Genomic DNA, 22,567 nt, shown 5'->3' with positions numbered 1-22,567 from the left:
GTTATCTGATCGTAAATAACGTAAATGAAATGTAATCAGTCCTGCACTTCAGGCATACTAGTCCAGGGTGATATTGAATAAACATTACAGTGAAAAATCACATTTTTTGACCCCCTGTGAATCCTCCAGCCCTCCAGCATGGAAGCCAATCGCGCTAACCACTACAGTACCGAGGCGGGCATAATACACACATGTTTTTTTAATTGGCATATATTTGGCACAAATAATATAGAGCACATACATGAAAATGTGACACAAAAGTATGATCATAATTCTGGGATATTTTTGTACTAAAATAACTACACACTATGAATAGTAATATTTTATATAAAGAATTTCACAGATAATCATCAAAACGAATGCAGTAATATCAAGAAAGACAAGAGAATCACTTTTGAAAAGAATGTTTGAAAATAATCCGATAAAATAAACACATATAAAAGCAATGAGAAGAAATGACATTTTGGCCAATTCTGTCTTACTAACCAGGTTCTTTTTCACCAATTTCAACAATAATGTATTGTAAAAAGAAACAAAAAATGTTTTTTTTCCTCTTATTGTCTCCTTGACATTGCCAATATATGTAGTGAGACGGCCGCTCACTTGATATTAGAAGCAGATGACATGATATATTGTATCAAATTAAACATATCTTCCTGGCTGATGTGTGTATAGCGTCATTTCCGTAACATATGTTGCTTTATAGTAATACAATACCTCAAGGTTGCTTTAATTATCGTAAATAATATAGTTATTCTATGAAATAATAAAAAAATATATGGAAAATGTGATAAACAGATCTGTTTTTGCATTTTGCTAAACATGATCCCCCCATCACAGATTGAAATGGCTGATAGAATGAAATTTTATTCCATCGCGCATACCACAGCAAAGGAACGCTTGTAATATTTTATTTACTGATTTTTTAGCTATGCGTGGTATAGTGATATAACCCATGTTCCTTCGTCTGGAATGCACAAATTATGAAAAAAAATATAGATATTAATTAGTATTGCGGTGGAGACCATGAGATATGAAGAGAGTAATAGGCCGGCCCCAGAAAAGATGGGATGACATTGTCCCCGTCGCGGGTAGTAAGTAGATTGAAAAAGCCCAAACGAGAGAATTTTGGAAGATAGAAGAGGCCTATATCCAGCAGTGGAGAGATGGCTGACAAAGAAGAAGAAGAAGAAATAGTTATGTATGATTAGTTATTATGATTAAAAGGCATGAATTGTGTCATAAACAAAATGAAATGAAATGGTCGCTAAAAAAGGTGGCTGTACATTCAAACAATTCAAACAAATTCGGCTGTAAAGAGTAATTTAATAGCGATTTAATGAGAAATCAAGTAGATTTTTGTCTTTCTTGATTGGTTATATCATGTTCTTCTTGGTTTAGTATTTGCAGAAGTTATTGATCCCAGTTGTGGAGACGATCCAGTTAAGATAGGGAGTGACTCGGGTGTTGATGCCTGGTTTTCCGTTGATGGCGCATCCGTATCCGCCCGCCACAATTCCTATGACGTAGACGCGGCCATTGGTATTACTCTGCCAGAGAAGAGGGCCACCAGAGTCATGCTGAAAAAAGATACAGCATTAAAGTATTTTATTTTCAATCTGCTGCGGATTTCGTGGATAGTCAGGCGTACAAACTTCTCCATTCTCCGACATCTGAACATTGAAATAATACCATATTTATGTGCCAGAAAACGGACCTTTGGGAAATCTCCTGAAGAAGTCCGGAAAGTCTAGAGAAACTATTTTGATTAATTGATTAGGCAGCCATTTTGTGGTTATATGTATCCATTTTTAAATTAACTTTACTTAGTAAATACCTTTTTTTGAATAGACTGGAAGTATGGAGGTATCTTTGTTGATTATTACCTGACAAGCATCCTTTCCTGCCGCATATGTGCAGATGATGCTGGAAGTGACAACAGATCCCAGCTGTGTGGTGCATTGTGTCTGGTCATAAATTTGGAGTGTGACTTTACGGAGGAAGTCAGAATCGGCTCCACCGAAAGCCGTTGTTCCCCAGCCTGAAATGAGTCAAGTTTACATACCAAAATATATGTATTTATATATAAAGTAACCATACAATACATCCCGTTTTGAACGGGATCGTCCCGTTTTTAGATAGCCTGTCCCAATATAATTTCTTAACATATTTTTTTCATATTTATATTATTTATTCCTTTTTTTTCTTTATCAACATTCCTTTTCTTTTATTAATACATAAAAACTATGAAAAATTGCGTGTTTTCTTGAATATACATACTATAACGTAAAAATTAACGGTAGATGTCCTGTTTTGAAGACAAAAATAAATGGTCAGTTTATGTATATATCAATAATTTGTATCTTGGGGTCTTTATAGTGTTGTTACGATCTGAAACTGGCATGAAGACCCAGTAATTTGTATTGTTCTTCTCCGTCTTACTCCTCATTATTGAGGGTTGTAACCCTTGTCGAACCAATGACTCTTCTCCAATTATCCCTTGAATGCGCTGCACGTAGCGCTCCAACCGCAAAGATGCCTGCTGCTCTCTTAACTTGATCGGTCCATCGTGCCGAGGACCTTCCTCTCCCTCTCTTCCCTTCCAGGCTACCGATCACAACCAGTCCTTCCAGGCTATCATCATTGCCATGAGCAACGTGTCTAAAGAACTGAAGAATCCCTGTACAGACACTAGCCAGAGTCAAGCCATCCAAGTGTAACTTTGTATTGTACCCACCTAAAACATCAACATATCTTCCGACGAAGTTGGTGCTGGTTTGAGAGAATGGTAAGCAAGCTGGACCAACTTTGGCACTGAAGGCAATGATCGCACTAGTCCGCACCAGGCCAATGTCGTTTTTGTAGTCAGATCTGGAAAAAAAGATGCAAGTAATAAAAATAATAGGTATAATTTTCTTCACAGCATATAATAAAGCATAGACAAACTTCTTCAGGGCATAGCTAAGAGACTGAAGGAATTTGCATTTAATTACGGAAGAAAAACTGACATAACACGTACAGAAGAAGAAGCTTCAAAAAGGTAACTTACGCAAGAGGATGTCGAACCAGGCTGTCAGATAACACAAGAGTCGTTCCGGTAGTTTCAGCTGTGATAGAAAAAAGAAAAAAATCCATAAGCATGTCCAAAGAATATTATAAAAACGTCGTTTTTCTATAAATTCAGTCATTTATAGTCACATCAGTTCACTGCTGGACATAGTCCTCTCCCAAGATTCTCCAGACATCTCTGTCTTGTACCTTCTGCGACCAATTTCCAGCAACTCTTTTTAGATCATTAGACTATCGTTTGGAAAGTGTTCCTCTGCTTCTTTTGTTCTCACGAGGTCTGCACTCAATCACCCTTTTGGTCCACCTTTGGTCTTTTAATCTGACAAAGTGTCGCAAACGAAAACTGGTCTTTATTTAGATGATGTAGAAAAATTAGAAATAAATAAAGACTTACCCATAATAAAAAACCAGTTAAATTTAACTTCGAGTCCACTTTTGAAAATATTCCCATTGTGATTCATTTGTCGTCTTTGAAAAATTTTATTTTTACACAAATCGCTCACTCCTTTCAAGAACGTCATAAATCGAAATTCGTCAATTTTCAGTTGTGCACGTTTTCGGAATGCCCGAAAAATGTACTAAATCCCAGCAAACGAGGCATATTTTAAACTTAATATTTACCCGCTACAGGGCAGAAAGCGTTGTTTTTGCATTTTGAATAAAAGGTATATTTTAGTTATTTTTTAAAACATACCAAATATTTTTCAATTTGAGAAAAAACCTTCAGGTTTTACCTAAAAAGATCTGTTGCACAGTAAAAGGTTCAGTAAGTGGCTTGATATTTATTTTTAATGCATTGTATTATGTTTTTAAACTTTAAAAACGTTTTCCTGAAAAATCAAGTTTTTTTATTTATGACGTTCTTGAAAGGGGTGAGCGAAATGTCAAACCGTAATAATTTTATTTTAATGAGCTGATGATGGAATAATTTACCGAAACCGGTAGTCACAAATAAGTGTTTATAAAAGTGGTATTACTCAAAGTAAACAATGGATGATAAGGAGAGTGTTTAATTACTTATATACTAACTTCCAGTTTTCAAGTTATGTTCTCCATACAAGACTCCAACGTTGTTGGTCTGCTGGTTCAGCAAGCAATGAGCCGCCGTGAGGACCCAACGGTTGCTGATGATAGTTCCACCACAGTAGACTATCTTGAGGGTGATGTCCACCAACCCCACCATCATGGGGTACTCATTCACCATGGTCTCCACACCACCCACAATCCTGGTCTGAAACACCAACGAGTTTACTAACCGGTTCGATGCTACGACCGCTATAACGCGCTCTCCAATTCCGTGCTCGTCAGGCCGGCCATACAAAATGAGCTCTCCTTTGAGTTTGTTGCAAGCCAATATCAAATCCAATTGCAATATTTTTTTATTAGAATACTTTTTTGGAGAACTTCTTTAAGAAGTTTGTGCACAATAGATTTTTGTCACGATGTTGGTTTATTAGCTTATAAATTAATATAAAAAATCAAAAGACTATCAATAACATTCTTACAATGATTAAAGAAAACACTTCGTTTTTTACCACTTGAGTTTTATTATAGACTACATGTTTCAGAAGTTAAACTTCCATCATTCAGGTCTGTATAATAACTGAATACAGTTATTATACAGACCTGAATGATGGAAGTTTAACTTCTGAAACATGTAGTCTATAATAAAACTCAAGTGGTAAAAAACGAAGTGTTTTCTTTAATCATTGTAACATGTCTTACCACAAAGTTAATGCAGAAACAATAAATAAAATAACATTCTTAATGAAATCTGTAGAACACAAATGGAGATATTAAGGTTTAAACTTTAGATATTTTAATAAAACGAAAAACGTGCGTTCGCATTCGTCATCAAATTTCAGTCATTGAACGTTTTTTGACGTCATATGGTTTATTGTCTATAGTTTATAGAGCTGTTATAGTAGTAGTGTGGATTGTTTATTTACCACTACCCTACCATTTGTGTTATACAAATATAAGGGGAGGGGGGGAGTGGGAGGGTGGACCACAGACATCAACAAATAGAGCCGCCAATAATTTAGCAATGTTACCGATATTAAAATAAGTCTGTGACGTCATTCATTAGCAACTTACGAAAACAACGTATTTACGAAAGCGAATTTTCCCCAAGAAAATGGTGAATGAAAATATTGATTATATCGGCTGTTATAAACACAAAACGAGTCTAATACAATCTTTAATAGGTTGAGTATGTTAAATAAGATATTCCTTCCTTCTGATAATGATCCATTGCTTGTTGGTAGAAAGGAATGTCTTCATAGTATGGAGGCTGGAAGTTTTTGCTTATTGCTCACCGTCCTTTTGATGCCGCAGTTGATACATGTTGAGGGCGCAGCAGTCGTAGTGGTAACTGGGGGAGCTGAAGACTTCAGGGAGCACAGGAACCTTCCTCCAACGCTGGTAGATGGCGCGATCAAACCTAAAATTTGTAATATTTTTATTTATTTGATATAGTTACGTTTTGAAGTACAACATAATACAAATTCTAAACATTTTTACATATGGCAAGCTAATAGTTTTAGATTCGCTGTGCCTCTCCAAAAAAGAGACTGAGCTCTTGTGCTTGGAGAGGTACTTACAATAAAGGTTTAATGTTTTATATAATTAATGGTAAAATAGTCTTTTTTTAAATTTTTTTTTCAAGATTTATATGTTATGGGCATCAATTTTTTTCTTGAGAAATTATATATATTCTATTTTTTAAATTTCTTTAGGGAGTTTATTTAAATATTTAATTCCCAAATATTCGAAGTTTTGTTGAGATTGTTTAGTATTACATTTTGGAGTTGAAAAATCATTCACGAATCTCGAAGTTATTTTTTTTTTAATGCAAATATTTGTCACCCTTTAGCAATTGAAAAATTGCGTTTTTTTTAAAAAATGGGTTCTTTGTTTGGGACTTGAAATTTTGTAAATATTAATTTTGTTGGATATATATTTTTTTTCAAAATAACTTAAATTACGTATATAATTAAATTACAACTTGGTTTTGAAATCACTATAAATATTTTATTATAACTTAATTATAATGTCTACTAGTTTCGAAGCTAACCGCTTCTTTTTAAAGACTGATTAGTACTGAAACACTGTCTACTTAACAAAATTCAAAATATTTTGGCCGCTAGGCAAAAGATCTCAAGTCTTACCGACAGATATCTTGTTAGAGACCGAGTAGACATCCAAAGTTCCGGTTCCGCAGTACTTCTCTGCCCCCGTCAGAGCTGGGTCTCCAGTTCTCGAAACCAATAGTCTATCGGCTGTGCAACCAGTAGTCTGTGAAAGGTTTAAAAAAAATACAAATTATGTTTGTAATTGCAAACTCGAACGCGTACACAAATGCTCAATCCTTTCAAGAACGTCATAAATAAAAAATCGAAAATTTTTAGTTGTACACGTTTTCGGAATGTTTAGAAATTGTACTATATCTCAGCAAAAGCGGCATATTTTAAACTTAATATTTACCTGCTACAGGGCAGAAAGTGTTGTTTTTGCATTTTGAAGAAAAGGTATTGTTTAATAAATATGTTCTGATTGTGATTTAAATAAATGTATACAAATAAAAAATATTTTTTTGAACTTACAGCTGGAATGTTGATCTCAGTACATGTCAATCGACACACTGTGTTGATTGGACACGTCGCTTGCCAACGGCACGAAGCTGGAGCCTTGTAGTTGTTAGGGTAGGAAGGAGAGTACACATAGTAGGTCACTCCAGCTTGTACCTGGAATAACAATCACCGTAAATACAATTCAAATCAAATCAAATCACTGGAAACACTTAATCTTCTTCTTTTTCTAGATCCTAAGGATCTGTTTGTGCCTCCGCTTGTAGCTCTTGGGATGTTGACTCCCAGCTGTCTTTCCACCTTTTTGGGGGCCTGCCTGGGGGTCTGCGTCCTTCAGGAATTCCTTGAAGGGCGATACGTGGAAGTCTGTCGTCTGACATTCTGTTTACATGATCATTCTAGTATCGCCTTTGTTGTCGTCCCCACCTCGGAGGATATCGTGAGGTGGGGATTGGAAGAGTGATCAATCTAAACACAGTAAAACGACCATCGCCCCATTTCTTAGATTGGTGTCGGAAATTGAAATTGAAAAGATCGCGTCAAAAGAGATCTAGCTTCACATGTTTTCATTTATCTAACTAACTAACTTGTCGATTATTTTTCTTCTTCTTCAAGTGCCATGTCGGGTCCCCCCAACGTTGGCGATCACCTCGGCGAACCTATCCCTGTCCTGCGCCGCTCGGAACAGCTCCTCAACACTTGGGATGCCGGTCCACTCCCTCACTTTTCGCAGCCAGGACATTTGTCTTCTTCCAAGCCCTCGGCGTCCCTCAATTTTTCCCTCCAACATAAGTTGGAGAAGGTGGTACTTTTCCCCACGCAGTATATGACCCAGATATGAGATCTTTCGAACCTTGATAGTTGATAACAATTCCCTGTCAACTCTAGCTCGCCTCAGGACTTCGGTATTGGTAACCATGTCTGTCCAGGGAACTGTTATCTTTATCTTTCAGGGTTATCTTTCAGGGTCCAATTTGAAAAAAATTAAACACTTGAAGATACCACTTTATGAGTTTTATTTATATATACAATAAGAATAAGAGAACATCGCCGTGGACTAACAAGTAATTACTTTTCGGAATTTGCAAATCATATCATGGAAACTAACCACTCATTTGACTCTCATTCGCTTAAATTATACACTCTGTTACAAATAAAGGTCAAATCATGAATAATTTATAAAATTTTGAAATACATAAAAATTTTAATTCAGATAAAACGTTAATTAATAATATACTGTTTCAAAATACGTTACCATTATTATCTATGTTTCCTTTTACAAAAAGTATTGTTCCTTAACCCCCCCCCTTCCCTATATTTATTAACCTCTAAATATTTTTTGTTCGTTAGTTTTAATTTTTACCAGAAGATGAACACCTGTAAGTTTTCGAAACCAGTCGTATATAAAAATAAAACTAATTAAAACAAATCGTTAAAATCGTTAAATAGTTCAAGTGTTTAATTAAAAAAATAATCAACATATCATTCCACAAAAGAATATAAGTGATTTTTTTCACTCTAATATTTATTCAACGTAACCGTGGACTGGTACCCGAGCGGAGGGCTGATCACCTTTCTTTCATGTGTTAACGATCAAGATAACACTGCATTTATATGATGCAGTGCCCTATGCACCATCGGGTGCGGATATGTGTTCAACAAATAAGGATGGGGGGGGGCGGTAAGTTAGGGGGAGGGGGGGTTTAGTCATGGGGTGGAGTTTGAAAATAAATGAAAAATGGAAAGCAAAGGTGAAAAATGTTGTAAACACTATATTATTAACTATATTGTAATAAATAATATATTGTTTTATTTGTAGAACAGACAATAATTTATATTTTAGTTTATATTTCTACCTGAAGATGGAATCATAGCTTCCGAAACTAGTCGTTATAATAAAATAAACTCAAGTGGTAGAACAAATAAGCGTTTTTCTATGACATTTTTTTTCTCATTATTTATTTACTCTTTAATTTAAAAAATATAAAAAAAAATACTCACGCTTTGAAGGTAATCGCAAGTAGGATCCTGAGCAAGGGTGTGTTTGGCCAGAAGGATTAGGAAAAAAACCCCACAGCTACTTGCGAAGTTTATCTCTGAAAACAGGTGAAAAATTCAATTCGCTCACTCCTTTCAACAACGTCATATATCAAAAATCGCCAATTTTCAGTTGTGCATGTTTTCGGAATGCCTAGAAAATTTACTATATCCCAGCAAAAGCGTCATATTTTTAACTTAATATTTACCCGCTACAGGGCAGAAAGTGTTGTTTTTGCATTTTGAAGAAAAGGTATTGTTTAATATTTTTTTAAAATATATTAAATATTTTTCAAATGAAGAAAAAAACATTCAGGTTTTACTTAAAAAAATCTATGGCACAGTCCAATAAGTGACTTGATATTTATTTTTAATATATTTAATTATACTTTTAAACTTTAAAAACGATCTCCTGAAAAATCAAGTTTTTTGATAAATGACGTTAAAAGGAATGAGCAAATTGTCATAAACAATTTTCTTTCAAGTAATTTAAATATCGTGAAACGTTTGGGGATCCATGGTGTCCATTATAATATTTCATCTTATTTCTCAAACATGTCGGAAACTTTTGGGAATCTGTGGTGGTCATTACAATATTTTATCTTATTCCTTAAACGTAAAGTGTGTAGTGACAGCTTGTTTGTCTTGACATCTCATCAAAGATGAAGAAGAATATGGAAGTCTGGGCATTTACGGGGATGACGACAGTAATAGGCTGGTTTGATCACTTTACATACGTATAACATTCACCAATTCTACCCATGATTGACAACCACACTAAATTATGTCAAAATAATAATATGAAAAATAACTCCTTTAATTGGACATAATCCAGATTTGTGAAATAGTATTTGGACACACTCAAAATGTTGTTGTCATGATATATTCGTTTCACAAAAGCTTTCTTCAGAATAAACCAAGTCTGTTTATTTTAAATTAACAATGCAATGCAAATAAAAATTGAGATAAAATTGTTATTTTCTCGAATTGGTCTTAAAATTATCTCGACATCTGTTTAACGTACTTATTTAGTGTTTTGGGATAAGAAAACAACTTTACAAATGTGTATTTATTCAAGAAATAAAATGCTCAATAAAATAATAAATGTTTTGAATATTGAAAGCATTAACTTTGTGGATCATATTGATATATTATTTCGAGAAATAAAAATACTTTGTGTTCTGATCCACTTACATTTTTATTAGTTTTACTAGTTTCGGCAACAACCTGTTGCCCTCTTCAGGGTTTAATTGATTACTAAATTTAGTATTTAATGTATTTTTTTTTTCTCGAAATAAAATAATAACTGCTTAAAAACATTCTCTCATATCCAAAGGTAAATTAAATAGGTAAAAATAAACTTTTGCCTCCTTAGGGCACTGGTAAGCACGTTAGGCTAACATTCTGGAATTCTCAAGTGCAATTTCCAGGGGAACAAAATGAATATAAGATATTTTTTTAAATTCTTATACTGATAACGGGCCTTTACGGATTTGCCCTTACCTAATACCATAGGGACACAAAAATGGGCCTTTGCGTATTTACACACACACGCACACACACACATATATATATATATATATATATATATATATATATATATATATATATATATATATATATATATATATATATATATATATATATATATATATATATATATATATATATATATATATATATATATATATATATATATATATATATATATATATATATATATATATATATATATATATATATATATATATATATATATATATATATATATATATATATGTATATATATATATATATATAAATGTTTTCGGAATGGCCAGAAACTATACTATATCCCAGCAAAAACGGCATATTTTTAACTTAATATTTACCCGCTACAGGGCAGAAAGTGCTGTTTTTGCATTTTGAAGAAACGGTATTGTTTAATTATTTTTTTAAATATACTAAATATTTCAAATGGAGAAAAAACATTCAGGTTTTACCTAAAAACATGTGTTGCACAGTGAAAAGTTCAATAAGTTTCTTGATATTTATTTTTAATACATTTTATTATATTTTTAAACATTAAAACGATCTCCTGTAAAATCAAGTATTTTGATATATGACGTTGTTGAAAGGAGTGAGCGATATGAGAAAATGCATGAACTTGGAAGAAGCGAATAATGTTTGTAAAGGCAGAGTGATGTGGCGTCATATTTTATCTGCCTATCCCTGCGGTGGTGATTAACTAGTTAGTTATTTAATTAATAAAATAATATAATTTCTTCCTAAACAGTTACATTTGATGATGTACAATAATAGTATCGCGTTAGTGTCTTAATTTCGAGTTTAGTGAAGATTCTAATTTATTTATTTGCAAACATTTCAAATACCTCTACCTGTCAGTTTGTGAGAGATATGTGGAAGGTTTTAAGAAAGACACGATCAGAATTTAATATTGTCATTATATAAAATCGCAATAAACTTACTCATACTGCACGAATTATTAAATAACACTGATAATTATGAAATAAAACTTTAATAACTAAATGAACGCGTATTTCCCATTAAATGAATTCAACGATATGAATTAATTTTAATGAAAACTCTTCTTTAATATGAAAATTGTCACGGTTCAAGCAGAAAGATTCAAGACAAATGTTTTAAGTAATTACTATTTTTTTTCTTTGTTTTAGTGATTCATTCATTAATTTATGAAAAGCATACCTATATATTTGGTAACTTTTATACTTTTCAATGATATTTGACTATCTTTTTCTTCGTACCATTTTATTGAGAGTATTTTTTAAAAATTAACAGGTATAAAAGGCATTTAATTTATTTCTCAGAATCTTAATATCTTCTGCTTTTTTGTATCTGCAGGAAAGTATTGAAATATGTATATATTTTTACATGGATTGCATGTGATAGAGGTCAACCGTGTTACTCTAAACAGCCGCAACTTGAGTTACGGCCATGCGTTTACACATTAGAATAGATTTAAGAGATCCACATTTTCAGTAGTAGAACTTTAAAGTCGCACCGTTGAATAAATAGCAACACTGACAGTAAATCTCCACACTGATAAAAGTATTAAGACCTGTTTGTTTGTGCTTAAATAATTTAATAGGGTCTTAAGATTAGATTCATCTCGCAGATGATATGAAAATAACATTATAGAAAATTGTCGAGTGCGTTTTTTCTGTAACACACTTGCTTATTTAGGACATCGTCGTGTGATTTAACACGTCGTATGTTTTATAAAATTAAAGAGGATCAATTTTTTAATATTTTTTTTTTTGCATTTCAAAATAATATGATTATATATATATATATATATATATATATATATATATATATATATATATATATATATATATATATATATATATATATATATATATATATATATATATATATATATATATATATACAAATATATATATATTTTTAACAGAGAATTATTTGTGTTTTCATTATTTTCAAAAATACTTTACTTTCATACTATTTCTGTGAACCTAAGCGGCTCATTATTAGAATAGGTATCAAAATGTGGTAGAGTGGATTCGAACTCAGAAACTCTGACTTGAGAGTCTGTGACACTAACCACGGGACCATAATCCGACACAATATACGTTATTTTTTTGTTTTTGACATGTCAACAAAGATGGAGAATAATATGGAAGTCTGGGCATTTACGGGGCTTACGACCGTAATAGATTGTTTTAAGTGATCATTTTACACACGTGTAACATTCACCACTTCTACCCATGATTGACAACCACACGAAGTTCTATATATACATATATATATATATATATATATATATATATATATATATATATATATATATATATATATATATATATATATATATATATATATATATATAAATATATATATATATGTATATATATATAAATATATATATATATATATATATATATATATATATATATATATATATATATATATATATATATATATATAACGTGGTAATATTTTCCTTTTGAAAATTAAGTGTAAATAATATGTAAAGTGGGTGTATAATAATAAAATAAACAATGTGTTGCTTTGTAATAAAAGTTTATTCTTAATTTATCTTTATAATAATTTTTATATCTATCTATCTATCTATCTATCTAATTCTGACAGTTAATTTTTCCTATCGGATCTCCTTTGTTTAATTCTGTGCGACGCATGCGGCATCTGGTGGTAGAACTGTTTTATGTAGGTACTTTTTGTAAGTACTTAATAAAATGTATAGGTAGGTACCTAGTTATTTTATTACATCTCCCCCCTTGGGGATGAAAATTCATAGTAAAATTTTCACTCGTCCTCCGGATCATCTTCTTGTAGTGAAGGGACTGGTATAAGTTTAGTGATATGATAAAGTTTTTTTTTTTTTTCTTTCTTTCTTTTTTTTCCTTTTTTTTTTTTTTTTTTTTCTTTCTTGTTTTTTTTTTTCTTCCTTTCTTTTTTTCCGTTCTTTTTTCTTTCTTTCTTTTTTTGTATTTTTTTTTTCTTGACCCTTTTAAAGTAGACACAGTTTTTCTCAATCCATTTGTTTTTTTCTTTTGAATTCCTTCATTTTTATTCAGATCTCTTAAAGTATCTTCTAATATAACCAAATGTACAACTTTTAATTGTTCATCTGCATTTTTATTCGATTCTAAAACTGGATTCCGGCTTAGACAATCTACTTCTAAATTCTTCTTTCCTGGAGTATATTTTATTTCATCTTTCGTAGAAGTTTTTTCTACTTTATTTTTATTTTCATTTTTCAAGCACTGTTTCTGTGTTATTTGTATGTCTTCATTTTTATTCTGATCTTTTGAAATATCTTCTAATTTAACCAAATTTACAACTTTTAATTGTTCATCTGCATTTTCATTCGATTTTAATACTGGATTCCTGCTTAGACAATCTACTTCTAAATTCTTCTTTCCTGGAGTATATTTTATTTTATCTTTCGTAGAAGTTTTTTCTACTTTATTTTTATTTTCATTTTTCAAGCACTGTTTTTGTGTTATTTGTATGTCTTCATTTTTATTCTGATCTTTTAAAATATCTTCTAATTTAACCAAATTTACAACTTTTAATTGTTCATTTGCATTTTCCTTCGATTCTAATACTGGATTCCTGCTCATAAAATCTGCTTCGAAATTCTTCTTTTCTGGAGTATATTTTATTTTATATTTTGTAGAAATTTTTTTCACATGATTTTTATTTTTAATTTTATCACTAGTTCTTAAATTTCCATGTCTTCTTTGATTATCTTCTAATCGTTTTCTTTGATCATCTTCTGATTTTTCTCTCTCACTTCGAACATATTGTAGTAATTGTTTTAATACATCTAATGTTTCATAATCCATTTCCAATTAACAAAATTGTCGTTTTATAACGTGGTAATATTTTCCTTTTGAAAATTAAGTGTAAATAATATGTAAAGTGGGTGTATAATAATAAAATAAACAATGTGTTGCTTTGTAATAAAAGTTTATTCTTAATTTATCTTTATAATAATTTTTATATCTATCTATCTATCTATCTAATTCTGACAGTTAATTTTTCCTATCGGATCTCTTTTGTTTAATTCTGTGCGACGCATGCGGCATCTGGTGGTAGAACTGTTTTATGTAGGTACTTTTTGTAAGTACTTAATAAAATGTATAGGTAGGTACCTAGTTATTTTATTACATATATATAATCTAATTTCTAAACATTGTGCTTGAATCACTAGAACTTCACTAGAAACATCTATTGGTGAGATCAAGAAGCTTTTTTACCGAGCAGAAACTCTTAAATTTGAGAAATGCCAGTAAACATCATTTTCATTTTATTATTTTAGCTATAATTTGACAAGATAATTATCTTAACAACATTTTGAGTGTGCCCAAATAATTGTTCACAATTCTGTATTATATCTAATTATAGGAGTTATTTTTCATATACTTTTAAAATATGAAAAATAACTCCTTTAATTTCTTTTAGAAGCGACGTTATATAAGAAGCATTTTAGGATACACAGTCAAATAGTAGCCGAATAAAAAGGTGTACTTTATTGACACAATGTGAAAATTCGGCTCACCCATCATTTCGTCCTTTTGGTGAAGACAATCCTCTGATTTTCACTTACGTTATACTAACTTCAATATTAAGAAACTTATCAGGTCATGAAACTCGCGAGAATGGCGTCTCGAATTCTCGGAAAGACTTTTTATTAGCTTTTCCTGAAAACAGGAAACTGCTAAATAAAAAAGGCTGTTTAAACACGAATTAATAGGCGGACAGAAACAGTATTAAATTAAGAATAAATCCATTAATAAATACAGGGTTGTATGAAGTCGTTTGGGGCGGAATTTCGAATTTAATATACGATTAATGTACTGAATTTTTTTTTACCCAACGTCCAAGTGACTCTGAAATCTAGCTACAGCTTATGCAACACCGTTTATCATGTCCCTACTCAGGCTTCAACTTTATAAGATTTCATAGCCTATGCCTACTTTTGAGTGGATTTACTCTTTATGTTTAAAGTTACTATAATTTCATGTAATTCATGAGTGAAAATTCTAGGCAAAAACACTCGCTAATGTACTGAAATATATCAAAGATTTAACCTTATACCTCTTGTTTTAATGTATCTTAATACGGGACTATCGTCAAATGTACGAAGATAAGAAAAACTCACATTTTACATAAAAAAGTTTACTGAAAACATTAAAATTTATTTTTTTTGATATCTCATCAAAGATGAAGAAGAATATGGAAGTCTGGGCATTTACGGGGCTTACGACCGTCATAGGCTGGTTTAAGTGATCACTTTACACACTATCGTGACGGTCGTAAGCCCCGTAAATGCCCAGATTTCCATATTCTTCTTCATCTTTGATGAGATATCAAAAAATAATATGAAAATAACTCCTGTAATTGGAGATAATCCAGATTTTGTGAACAAGTATTTGGACACACTCAAAATGTTGTAATTAAAAAAATTAACTTGTTTTCTGAGATCTTTACATAAAATACGAGCATAATATATGGGTAAAAAAATTAAGATACATGCTAGCTGTCGCTGCATTCTTTACATGTGTTACCTCGGTGCTCCCCGCGTATTGGATATCCGTAGTAATTTTTTAGAATGTCGTAATACATATCGCTCACTCCTTTCAAGAACGTCATAAATAAAAAAAAACGTCAATTTTCAGTTGTGCATTTTCGTGTGTGTTTTCGGAATGCCCAAAAAATGTACTATATCCCAGCAAAAGCGGCATATTTTAAAATTAACATTTACCCGCTACTGGGCAGAAATTGTTGTTTTTGCATTTTGAAGAATTGTTTAATTATTTTTTAAAACATACTTAATATTTTTCAAATGGAGAAAAAACAATCAGGTTTTACGTAAAAGATCTGTTGCACAGTAAAAAGTTCAATAAGTGGCTTGATATTTATTTTTTATATATTTCGTTATATTTTGAAACTTTAAAAACGATCTCCTGAAAAATCAAGTTTTTTGATATTGTTGAAAGGAGTGAGCGATGTGTACTTTTACGTATACAACGTCACCTAGGTCCTGTCGTCGGGTCATGTTATCTTTCTGTAGCATCCATGATCTTTTCCGTCTTCCTCTAGATGTTTTTGGAGGAAGATCCAATTTTGTGGCATAACACGATGATTGAAAGATAAAAATAAAACAAATATAAAAGGTATTCATATTTTCATATGGTTTACGGAGTGCGTGGAAGTTTTTGGTATCGTAAGGGAAGGGTAATTAACTACAGCCTAACTATAAGTATTTAAATGTTTTAGAATTTAGTACATAAACCCTGATGATGACAAGGTTCTTGTCGAAACCGGTTGTGTAAGATAAAGTGTACCAATAAAAAGTGGTTAAAACAAAGTTGTTTATTTTATAAAATATAAAAGGTACTAATGATTTTATTAATATATGTGTGTATGTGTGTGTGTGTATGTACGTAGGTATACCAAATACTATAAACCAATACAAACCGGTATTAACAGATATTTATTTTCACATTATTTAACTATTTTCACCTATAACCTTAAATTTATTAAAAATTTAATTAATTAAAACCCTTATCTGCACCACAATGGTGCATAGGGCACTGCGTCATATAAACGCAGTGTTATCTTGATCATTTACACATGAAGGAAAGGTGATCAGCCCTCCGCTTCAGGTATCAGTCCAGGGTAATATTGAATAAATATGACAGTGAAAAAATCACTTATATTTATTTTACCCCCCTTGGGAATCGAACCCGGGACCTCCAGAACGGTAGCCGAGCGTGCTGACCATTACACTACGGAGGCGGACAAATAATCTAATACGCCAAAATCTTTAAAACGTCCTGACTTGCCTTCAACTGATTTATAATTATTTATTTTATATTCATATCATTTTTAATAACTTGTGAACCTTAGAGGCTTGCACTCTTTACTTTATGGTTTGGAAAAAAATACATATTAAAACTACAATGTTTTATTTAACAAGAATAAGTCAGAAAAGGTGAGATAAGTTGAGTAGGGTGGTTGGGGAAGAATACCGATCTATTGTTGTTTGGTCAAAAACTCACGAGTACTGAAACCTGAAGCGTTGTTATTAATGAAAATATACAGTTTATTATTAATTTGTCACCTACTTTCAAAATCCGCCAGAACCAGCTTTATAAAATTCAAAAATAAATACTCTATCGGAATGCCAATTGTAGGTTTTATTGTTTAAAATATTTAAAAACTTGAAAACCCTGCTAAAAAATACTTACAAATAAAAACAGCGTTGTATTTCAAACACCGCTATATTCATGAAACTTGCCTTCTGACCCATATCGGCCAATCAGAGAACGGGGATAAGTCAAAAATTAAGATGACGTCATTATCGGTTTGTGTCTCGTGTTTTTTTTATAATATTGAAAAAATTCCAAAATAATGGGAAAATTCTCCATTTTATAATATTTTATTTAATGATAGACAAATCTTTGAAACATAAATGTTCCCCGGAGAATTTGCATTTTTTTGTAAAATCGACTTGCATGGCGGATTTTGATAGTAGGTGACACTTATGACAAATTCAAACCCTTATCCGCACCCCAATGGTGCACAGGGCACTGCATCATAGAAACGCAGTGTTATACTGATCGTAAACACATGAAGGAAAGGTGATCAGCCCTCCGCTTCAGGTACCAGTCTAGGGTAATATTGAATAGATATTAGAGTGAAAAAATCACTTATATTTATTTTACCCCCCTGGGAATCGAACCTGGGACCTCCAGAACGGTAGCCGAGCGTGCTGACCATTACACTACGGAGGCGGACAAAACTTATGATAAATAATGAATTATTTTTTCACAGAGGGTATTCAAATGACATTGGTTTTTGACTTCCGAAGACATAATTATTGAATACATTTGAAGAACGCACAGCCTCTTTCTTATTTGGGTGACGATTCTCAATGTACTTTGTAAGAGTTTCCCACGCTTTCATAATTTATCTTGATTCACCAGAAGATTGTTGATCTGCTACTTCCTCCTCTTCCAAGAATAAACTCTATCAGCACACTTACTTTACTAGTATGGTAGCAAATAAACCACTCTCGCTACAATGATGGGGTAGTCTCTATGACCACTATTACGGATATACCATAACTTAATGTATTTTTGAACTGTATTATGTGAAGTTAAACCATAACTTACTGGTATAAAGGCATTGAAAGTTGTCTCAACACATTCTCGGATCTGTTACAGAATCATCTAGGCTTCCTGACAGACCTCACTTGCAAAGCATTTTTTCAATGAACTATGTAAATATGTTATAAAGGATTTGAGTCACTCGCGAACAACCGAGTGTTAAAGATCCGTTCACATACATAATGAATCTTAAGTATCTCTCACACGAACGCTGATCTGTTCATTGGTTTACCAATTCACAGATTCATCAATTCATGTAATCATCGATTCAAAGATACATAATAGTTATTTTGGATAATTAACATAGCGCCATTTTGATAAAAAAAATACTCCCTCAAAGGTGCTTCATAGGACAAACTAATGCAATGAAAGATGGAAAAGATGGGCGCCGTGGCGTAGTTGGGTAGACGCCCGACTGCGAGACTGGCGTCGCGGGTTCGATTCCCGCCAAGTGCAAAATAAATTCAAGAAAGATTTATTTTTAATTGGTCTGGGTGTTTGTGATGTATTTTTCACATTTGCCTTTCCTATCCTTACTATCCTACCTGCAGACAAGCCTCTAATAGGGGTTTTGGGGGTTGTTCCTATGAATTAAAAAATGTCATTGTTATTTTTTGTGACAAAAAATCAAAAAAATTCCTCCTAATCGCTCTCCTCGGCTTTTGTTGTTAAAAAATTATCTTAGTTGTATTTTCTTTGTATTATTTTACATCTTGTTATTTTTATAATTTTTACATAACGTGCTTCTTGACAGCGACTGTCACTCAACATTTTCTTTTTTTATTACATTGTGGTTTCATATATTTTTAATATTTTTTTGCTTCACAAGCATTGTAAAATTACATAAATTAGAAATAAGTGCTTTATTTTCTATTTTATCAGACTGAGTCACAGCAACGCGTACCCACCAAGCAACCTTATCAGTGGAGTTCTTTTAAGGTATTTTTATAATTTTTATTTATTTTGACATAATATACACACAAAAAATAAAAAAAAACGAAAAAATTATATTAACTCGTCATTTTTATTTCTACATATCGCTCACTCCTTTCAACAATAGAGTCATATATCAAAAATCATAAATTTTCAGTTGTGCATGTTTTCGGAATGCCCATAAAATGTTTTAATATCCCAGCAAAAGAGGCACATTTTTAACTTAATATTTACCCGCTACAGGGCAGAAAGTGTTGTTTTTGCATTTTGAAGAAAAGGTATTGTTTAATTATTTTTTAAAAATATACTTAATATTTTTTAGATTGAAAAAAAAAACCTTCATTTTTTCAATCTCATCAATTTATTTTTAATACATTGTACTGTATTTTTAAACTTTAAAAACGTTCTCCTGAAAAATCAAGTTTTTTGATATGTGACGTTGTTGAAAGGAGTGAGCGATATGTGGAAGATCAGGGTGGATATTTAGAGATTATAAGGAACTTCCTTTACTGGATTCCTGGGTAAAACAACATATTTTTCAATTTTTTCTATTTTCGCTACCGGTCTATATTTATTTTTCTTTTGCTGATTTACAGACTCCAACGTTCTTCATCGTCATCTTCCCCAATTCAAAAAAATTGTCTTTATGACTTGTATCAAATTGTTATTCATCGAAAAAAATGTTATTTATTGTAAAATATATTTTCCATAATTATTCAACAGTCCTTATTATTATGGTGATATTGAAGTAAGCTCTTTCATTAAAATTGTATTTTTAATTTACTATTTCAATTAATAATTTCCGTCCGACTCCGTAGTGTACTATTCTAACCTAGACTAACCTAATTTAAACTAAGGTAACCTAACCTAACCACTTTTAGGGCTATTTATTGGCTACCATACCATAACAAGGGGGGTCAAAACAAATATTAATCAATTTGTGTCGGGTTGTGGTCCCGTGGTTAATGTCACGGAGTCGAGTCAGAGTTTCTTGGTTCGAACTTTTCACTCTACCACAATTTGATACCTATTTCTAATAATGAGCCGCTTACACTCACAGAAATAGTATGAAATTGAAATATTTGTGTAAATAATAAAAACACAAATATTTCTCTTTAAAAAAAATACATATATTTTTATTTTTTCCAGAACTGGTGCAAAGTAAACTAACGATCAATTCAGCACTGTGTCGATGCAATGCAGTACCCTATGCACCATTTCGTGTTGATAAGAGTAGCGGTAACTAGGTGTGACAAATATCTATCTTTCATTTATATCGTGGTGTTCCTAGTTTCATACAATTTGTCTTTGATTTGAGCTTTGATTTTTCTCTTTTCCCCTTTTCCCCCCTCCCGTCCCTCTTCCAGGTATTTTCACACTTTTACAAATGTGAAATTTTGTAACTGGAATAGTGCAACGACTTATTTTGTGTAACTTGTTTATGTGAATGACTTTTTATTGATGTGACTTTTCTGTAAAATTCGCAAAAAAAAACATTTTGAGATTTGGCCCAAATTAGAGGCTGGCCCAATCTACCAGCGGCCCAATTAACCGGAATCGACTCTATTTCTTTGAGTCAATTTGTTTTTAAAAAGCGCCATTTTACACTTGAACCGGCTCTGCTATATATATTTTTGCAAATTAAATATGGCAATGTGTATATAATTATTAATATGCGTAATTAAGATATATTTTACAAGTGTTTTTTGTGTCACATGAGGCGGCATAGACAATCGCTATTTATCTAGACAACATAGACGTTTGTTCCATATTCAGATGTAAATAAACACAGTATTTTCTCGTACCTACGTAACAGAAATAAATATATTATCCTATTCACGTTTACGGATGTCATTCACAAGGGAGATAAGTGCTAAAAATTCAACTTTTTAATTTAGTGTATATTTTTATTTAATTTTATTTATTTATTTTTCATAATACATAGATACATTCAAATATACATATTCATTTCATATATACATTTATTATATGTATTACGGCTCTTTAGGCATGGCCTGTGTTGAGCCGAATACTAACAAGTTAATACAATTTTTATATTATTTTTTTTATTTTTTAATAATATATATTTTTTTAATTATTAGATTATAAACATAACATACAGGAGATACAAAAATATATCTCACCAGATAATGGATTTTTCATCCAACAGAGGATTTATATATTTAACCCTTTTGTGGGAAAATTTTATTCCTTGTAATTATTGCAAATTACTTAGGTATTAAGAAGCCATTTTATAATATGAATGTAAAAAAAAGTATTTTTTTTTATTAAAAAAATACTAAAGGTAAAAAGATAATCGTGCTGGGAAGATACCATATATCCCACGGAACCATTTCAGACACCTAATTACAGTCGGAATAAAATAATCATATTTTTTAAATATATTCACTATGGGTGAAAAATATAGAAAATACACAATTACAGTACTCCTCCAGTGGTCCATCACTCGACGCAATTTATGCAGTTTATCATAATTTGACTTCATCTTTACTTTGTTTTTATTGTCATTCATATGAATGGTCTCCACTATTTTTTTCAATAGCTTAGCAGTGATCACTTTATTTACCGCTGGTACTCCAATAATAGGGTCAGAGCTCGAATAGTTTTTCAAATGGGGTAGCTGACGAATCCCCATAATTATTAAACCTCCAAAAATTCCCGAATTTCATCAATATTGACGTTCATCCAATTCTTTTTCAACTCTTGTTTGACATATCGCTCACTCCTTTCAAGAACGTCTTAAATCAAAAATCGTCAATGTTCAGTTGTGCATGTTTTCGGAATGCCCATAAAATGTACCACGTCCCAGCAAAAGAGGCATATTTTTAACTTAATATTTACCCGCTACAGGGCAAAAAGTGTTGTTTTGCATTTTGAAGAAAAGGTATTGTTTAATTATTTTTTTTAAATATGTTTAATATTTTTCAAATGGAGAAAAAACCTTCAGGTTTTACCTGAAAACATCTGTTGCACAGTAAAAAGTTCAATAAGTGACTTGATATTTATTTTCAATACATTGTATTTTATTTTTAAACTTTAAAAACGTTCTACTGAAAAATCGAGTTTTTTGATTTATGACGTTCTTGAAGGAGTGAGCGATATCTGTTTGTTTTTTCCACTGATTTTGAAAAAACAAACAGATATGTCGCTTCTGTTAATTTATTTTACTTGCGGGTTGTAATACTTATTTCTATGGTCTTCAAATTTGACCCGTATCATAGAATACAGGTC

General features: G+C 31.6%; 1 protein-coding gene across 1 annotated transcript; it reads right to left on the bottom strand.

Moving 5' to 3' along the window:
• Positions 1 to 309: 309 nt before the first annotated feature.
• LOC148301001 (venom serine protease-like) lies at positions 310 to 14,868 on the bottom strand. The gene is made up of 10 exons (XM_088273956.1): positions 14,767 to 14,868; positions 8,661 to 8,755; positions 6,675 to 6,815; positions 6,240 to 6,366; positions 5,388 to 5,512; positions 4,099 to 4,300; positions 3,050 to 3,107; positions 2,738 to 2,871; positions 1,887 to 2,041; positions 310 to 1,580 (listed from the first exon to the last, which is right to left on the bottom strand). The coding sequence occupies exons 1-10, from the start codon at positions 14,771 to 14,773 to the stop codon at positions 1,398 to 1,400; spliced, it is 1,227 nt and encodes a 408-aa protein (XP_088130082.1). The 5' UTR covers positions 14,774 to 14,868; the 3' UTR covers positions 310 to 1,397.
• Between the last annotated feature and the right edge of the window lie 7,699 nt (positions 14,869 to 22,567).

The sequence above is a fragment of the Brachycentrus maculatus genome, unplaced genomic scaffold, assembly GCF_059751285.1.
Source record: "Brachycentrus maculatus isolate JH-2025_06_01 unplaced genomic scaffold, ASM5975128v1 h1tg000623l, whole genome shotgun sequence".
Taxonomy (NCBI): domain Eukaryota; kingdom Metazoa; phylum Arthropoda; class Insecta; order Trichoptera; family Brachycentridae; genus Brachycentrus; species Brachycentrus maculatus.
Note: the sequence above shows the minus strand (reverse complement) of the source record. Positions and strands in the feature narration are given on the sequence as shown.

Excerpts from the sequence above, each read along its gene's own strand:
- LOC148301001 (XM_088273956.1), bottom strand. Across the intron at positions 5,513-6,239 it reads CTCTAACAAGATATCTGTCG|GTTTGATCGCGCCATCTACC; the intron begins GTAAGACTTGAG and ends TACAAATTTTAG. Across the intron at positions 2,872-3,049 it reads CTGGTTCGACATCCTCTTGC|ATCTGACTACAAAAACGACA; the intron begins GTAAGTTACCTT and ends CTTTTTTTCCAG.